General features: G+C 56.6%; 1 protein-coding gene across 1 annotated transcript; it reads right to left on the reverse strand.

The window, feature by feature from the left end:
* Window positions 1-1610: 1610 nt before the first annotated feature.
* LRCOL1 (leucine-rich colipase like 1) lies at window positions 1611-5887 on the reverse strand. The gene is made up of 6 exons (XM_006768808.2): window positions 5529-5887; window positions 3588-3700; window positions 2733-2858; window positions 2515-2640; window positions 2312-2434; window positions 1611-1743 (listed from the first exon to the last, which is right to left on the reverse strand). Exons 2-6 carry the CDS (start codon window positions 3687-3689, stop codon window positions 1741-1743), a joined length of 480 nt encoding a protein of 159 aa, XP_006768871.2. The 5' UTR covers window positions 3690-3700; window positions 5529-5887; the 3' UTR covers window positions 1611-1740.
* Window positions 5888-6260: the final 373 nt, after the last annotated feature.

Here is a 6260-nt window from a genome sequence, read left to right on the forward strand (position 1 = left end):
TCCCTCCACCTGCAGGTCCTGGAACTAAGCACAGGCCCTCGGCCCGGCGGTGCCCCTGCCCCCGCCGCCTGGGGTTCGGGGATCCCACTGCGCCTTCCGGGGCGATCTCCTGTTTTCTGAGCCCAGATCAGGCTCTTGGAAGAAAATTCAAGTTTGTACATTTTTTCCCCACAGGTGAGAAGCGTTTATAATAGATTTGTATTTTTTTCAATTTTGTGCTCTTTAGACATTTAAAAGGAAAAAAAGTTTTGCTTTTTAACTTTTAGTTCCGATTTGCGGTTTAACGGCCTCAGATCCTCTTCCAGAGCCCCAGCGTTCGTGGGTTTTGGTGTTTTTTTTGTTTTTTTCGTCTTATTTATGGAGAAAAACACGGTCATTTTGTCCAACACACTGTGAGGCCCCCTCTCAGGCTCCGCCCTGGCCCCCCTTGGTACTTGGAACCGAAGTTACAGATGTTATATTAAAATAATTAACGTACACACCTGGTTTTTGCCTTATTATGCAGACGTGTAAGAAGATGCTTCGGTTTGTAAAGAACAAATGGAACAAATGTAAACAGTCTATTAACATACGTGACATTATTAAATTCTGAGTCCCGCACACTTTACACACGTCCCTATGGAGCCCTGTGTTACTCACGGGCCACAGTGCAGAAGGGTTCCTTTTGCTTCAACAACATAGACTGATAAACAGGGACAGATCCAAAGACAGAGCGGCCGCCAGCGCTGGCCTCTGGGACCCCTCTGTGGACAAGTCGGGTTTTAGAAGCGAAGACTCTATATCGATCACAAAACATCGACTTCTGTCTGTCTGCTCCAACGGCATCAGCCAACGTCTGTCCAGCGTTGTCCCTCCGGCCCGCCAGCACCTGGTGTGGGAGGGTCTTTTGGTCTCAGTATTGCAATGTCCCTCCGAGAGGACCTGGGGGCACCTGAGGTCTCTGACCCGCCAAGCCCACATCGCCACCTGGTGGCCGACCTTGGGATTGCGCCGGGCCAAGCGGGTATCGTCATTCTTCCTTTGCAGGTGAGGGGTCACCCGGACGGGACTCACAACCTTCAGGTGTGTGGGACCCTGATTTCCTGTGTTTCCTGTACCGTCAGCACTGTTTACAGTCTTTTCAGTTTGGGATAACTGACTTATTTTTAAATATATCTTCATTGATTATGTAAAGGGAGAGGGAGAGAGAGAAACATCAATGATGAGAGAGAATCATGTATCGGCTGCCTCCTGCACGCCCTACACTGGGGATCGAACCCCCAACCTGGGCATGTGCCCTGGCCTGGAATTGAACTGTAACCTCCTGGTTCATAAGTTGGTGCTCAACCCCTGAGTCACACCAGCCCGGGTTCAACTGATTATTTTTACTTGCAAAGACAAGAGACACTCAAGCGTCTCTATTATGGAACGCGAGGGGAGGGGAAGTGTATGTGGGACGTGTGGCCTTTCTCTGCCAGGTCACAGCTGGTCTCTGGTTCACACAACTTCGGCTGCTTGGGGGTCACTGTGGCACCAGATCTGGCCAGACCCTGCTTTGTCATCGTCTCCACGTTTTCTACGGCTCTTTTTTGCCTTTATTGTCCGAAGAACACAGACATGACAACACCCACTTGGGCTGCGTCAGTGGTTTATTGGTGGAGTCACTGAGCTGCAGGCCCCAGAAGGCGGTCACGTGGCCGGGGGGCTCCTGCTGAGGGGCAGTCGGCGAGTCCGGGCCACCACACACAGATCCTGTGCGCGTCACTGCAGGACACAGCAAGAGTCAGAGCACGGTGTCGAGCACCGACGTCACGCCCCCTTTGCCGAGGGGCTTGGCTCGTCTGGGACAAGGGCACCGTTTGGACCATATGGCTCATTCGGCCACAATTGGGCACATTTCTGTGGACACGTGGGGCCTGGGCGCTGGTGATACCACATCGGGATGTGGGTGCGGAACACGGGGGTCAGCCACCCCTTTATAATCAGGCAGATGTGTAGTAGATCCTTCCAGCAGCACATGTCCCATCAGTGCTGTCTCGTCCCCACAGCCCATCTCGCCCCTGTGCCCGTCTGCATCCCCCCTCACATCCCCCCGCCCCCACGTGAGGTTCTGCCAGTGGAAGGCTCCTGGGGAGGGTCCGCTCAGCCTCCAGCCCAGGGTGGTGGCAGGCCCTGTCCACTGTCCCCAGGTGCTCCCGGTCCCAGGCCCCGTGCTTCACCAGAGCCTCAGCACTGTTCCCACTGGGCCCCAGATGGACCTGGAACCTTCCTCTGCCCAGGACCACGTCCTTCCAACACCCCGTCCAGCCCCCGCCCACCCACTGGCACTCACCGGGGGCAGGCAGTGCGCCAGGAGCCCGTTGCGAGGCACGCAGCGCGGGGAGCTGGCCTCGGTCAGGCGGATGCAGCACAGGCTGCGGCACTCCTTGTGGTGCATGCAGTGGTCGTGGTTGGGCTGCGAGACAGAGGCCCCTAGACCTCCGCCCTCGGAGAAAGCGGGCAGGTGAGCCCCGCCCCGCCCCGCCCCGCCCTCACCTTGAGCCACTGCACGCACTGGGAGAAGATGGTGCGGGGTGTGCAGAACTTGGAGGGGTTGTAGTTGTTGGTGACGCAGCAGTTGCTCTTACACTCCTTCTTGTCGGTGCACGAGTAGCCGTTGGGCTGCAGGACGAACGGCCAGGCCTTCCGGCCACCGAGACCCCCCAAAAGGCGGTACCTCCCTCAAACCCCCTCCCCCCCCCCAGCCCTCGCACCTTCCGCCAGGACAGGCACTGCAGGAAGATGGTCTGGGACGTGCAGAACTTCTGGGGGTTCAGGCTGTTGGTGACACAGCAATCGGTCTGGCATTCCACGTTTTCTTCACAGGTGTCCCCGATCCCCTGCGGGGCCCAGGGCGTTGCAGACCCCAAAAGAGCCCCCCCTGTTCTCCACTTCCCTTGGTCCCGCCCGGGTCCCGCCTGGGTCCCACCGGCCTTCGGACTTATCGAACCTGGCGGGGTTTCTGGAACATTCACAGAGCAGGGAGGGGGGCTGGCCTGGGGCCGGGGACACAGGGAGAAGGGGGCAACCGTTGTCTGTGTCTATCCTGAGCCCAGTGGACAGAGGGTAAACTGAGGCACGAAGCCGGGAAAGCTCGTGAGAGGCCGAGCCGCAGGGCTGAGCGCCGACCTAGGAACCAGGAGGTTACGGTTCCATTCCCGTTGGGGCACAGGCCCGGCTGTGGGCTCGACCCCCAGTGGGGGGCGTGCAGGGGGAGCCGGTGAGTGACTCATTCTCATCATTGATGCTTCTCTCCCTCCCTCTTGCTTCCTTTCTCTGAAATCAATAAAAATATTTTTAAAAAGAAAAAGAAGAAATCTACTGGCTAAGAGTTAAAGCCGGGACCGCGGCTCCCAGACGAGACCAGCCGCCAGCTTTGGGGTGAGAAGCAGGAGGACTGAGGAGGAACTGACCTTCCAGAGGGTCGCGGGGTCGTGGGGCATCGAGGAAGCAGGCACAGGGCACTGGGGCCGGGCACCCTCTGGAAAAAGGCCAGGGGCCCCGAGAGCCCAAGAGCAGACCGAGGGCGGAGACCTGGCCTGTGCAGGGACTCGGGGGCGTGGACTTACCTTATGGGACAGAACCAGGTGGTCAGGCTCTACCGTCACCGAGGACCCTGGCCGCGCCCAGAGCAGCAGCAGCGGCAGCAGCAGGCACCCGGCGAGCGCCATCGGGCGGCGGCCTGTCAATGTCGTGTCTGAGGAGCGTCCCCCAGGCACCCTGTGCAGGCACCCGCTTCCTCCCCATCGTTCTCTTACAAAATGTTTTCTTTTTAATTAATAGACATTATTTTTCTAGAGCAGCTTTAGGTTTACAGAAAAATTGTGCACAAAGTCCAGAGGGGTTCCTTCTGCTGGCCTTCTGCCTCAGTTTCCCTTGCTGTTAACATCTGGCGTTGGTATGGTCTGCTTGTTACAATCGACCGACTGGTATCGACTCACTGCTATCACCCCAAGCCCATAGTGGACATTGGGGTCCCTCTGTGTTGTACCGTCTGTGGGTTTGGACAAACATAGGACGCGGTCGTCATCTCAGTGTCACACAGACTAGCCCCACTGCCCTGAACGTCCTCTGTCTCCGCTGTCCGTCCGGCAAACACGGGTCTTTCTTCCGTCCCCATCGCTCTGCCTGGAGTCGGAACCGCAGGTCGTGGCCTTTTCGGATGGACTCCCGTCACTGAGCAGCCGTGTGCATGGAGAGTCCCTCCACTGTTGCAAATTTCTTTTTATTGCCAAATGGAAATAGGTTTTTAACAGCCCTTTCCCCAGGGACCACCGAGCCCTTGGTTCATTTAAACAAGAGCATGTTGTTGCCCGGCCTGTGTGGCTCAGTGGTTGAGCATTGACCTATGAACCAGGAGGTCACAGTTTGATTCCAGGTTCAGGGCACAGGCCTGGGTTGTGGGCTTGATGCCCAGTGTGGGGTGTGCAGGAGGCAGCTGATCATGATTCTCTCTCATCATGGATGTTTCTCTCTCTCCCTCCCTCTCCCTTCCTCTCTGAAATCAATAAAGACACATATTTTTTGAAAAGTGGTTAAGATGGTAAATGTTTTCCACAATAAGAAAGACGTCACAAGTGCCCCTCCCGGGGCCCCACCCATGCACAGCCCCTGGTTGGTTGGAAACATTCTTCCATGAATGGAGCCTCTTTTCTGTTTGTTCACAAATCTCTCAGGTCAGACCTCTTTCCAGCTTTTACTGCCCAATATTAGGTGTGAGCCACAGCCTCCCAACCTGCCAAGTGAGAGCTAAGACGCCGACTTGGACAGTACAGATCTCTGAACCACAGCGACCACCGTTTTGCTTTTGTTTGTTTTGTTAATCTTCACCGGAGGATTTTTTTTCCATTGATTAAAAAAAATTTAATATTTTTTAAAAATGTTAAAGCTGGGAGAGGGATAGAGAGAAACATTAAGAGAGAGAATCATTGATCGGCTGCCTCCTGCACGCCCCCTACTGGGGATCAAGCCCACAACCTGGGCCTGTGCCCTGCCCGGAATCGTAACGTGACCTCCTGGTTCATAGGTGCACGTGCAACCACTGAGCCGCACCAGCTGGGCTGGTGTGTTTTTTTTTATAGAGAGAGTGGAAGGGAGGAAGAAAGCGGGGGAGAGAGAGAGAGAGAGCGAGAGAGAGATCAATGTGAGAGAGACATATGGATTGGTTGCCTCCCACACATGCCCCGAGAGGGTCAGGGATCGATGGGGTTGGAACCTATAACCCAGGTGCATGCCCTTGACTGGGAATCGAACCTGAGACCCTTTGGTATGTGGGCTGACACCCTAACCACTGAGCACACCGGTCAGGGCGCACTGCTACCCCTCCCATTGGGGCACAGGGGGGCTGTCTCAGCCTCAGGTCGCTGTTGAGGGGCACCCCTGGCCAGGCCCTCAGTGCTGGCATTCTGACACAGAGAAACAGACCGTGCGGTGCAGGCGTGAGCTCGGCTATCCCCTGCAGAAGAACTGCCCCCAGGAGCTCACACTTGCCCCAGCAACAGCAGCCCTACCTTTTGTCTCCGTCCACCTGCTCGACTGCGGAGAAGAGGGACCAGCCAGGTCGGACGGTGGAGTCACCCAGGGCCGAGCTGTGGCTGAATCACTGGGTCACCTCTCAACCCTCCTTCCTGTGTCCCGCCCCCGCCTTCCAACCGAGAGGGCGTCTTTCATCATCCGCCCAAGAGACCGGGGGCAGTGTCCGGTCCCCTGGACAGGAGACCTCCGGCCCACACAAATCCCCGGGAGCCAACCACATCAATGGCCGGAAGGCCAGTGCTGGCCAGTGACCGAAGCCTCCCTGGTTCTGCCCCATTTCCAGCACAGGACCAGCCTGAGAAGCCAAACCTGCCCCCTGTGAATCGTGTGGCCTCTCCCCACCAGGATCCCGTGGCCTGCCCGGCGGCTGACAGGGTGGGGGCCGGGGCCAAGCTCTGGGCAGACGGCGTGCTTGTGCTCTTGGAACATTGTTCTCTTGTCTATTTCTGCACAGTGTGTTCATAATAAACATCTACGGACTTATTAGTTATTGGCTGTGCGCCAGGCACTGTGCCAGGCCGTGCAGGGAAACAGGCTTGACCCTCTTGTCACCTCCAAGTCTACTTTGGGAAGTGGACCCATCACCAGATAGGTCACAGAGAGAGTGGTGGGTGCCGTTAGGGGTGCGGTGGGGTTGCCCGGAGGGAAGGCCTGGGTGACGGAGGGTAGTTTTTAAGAAAATATATTGTTATTGATTTCAGAGAGGA

The sequence above is a fragment of the Myotis davidii genome, unplaced genomic scaffold (genome assembly GCF_000327345.1).
Source record: "Myotis davidii unplaced genomic scaffold, ASM32734v1 scaffold43, whole genome shotgun sequence".
Taxonomy (NCBI): domain Eukaryota; kingdom Metazoa; phylum Chordata; class Mammalia; order Chiroptera; family Vespertilionidae; genus Myotis; species Myotis davidii.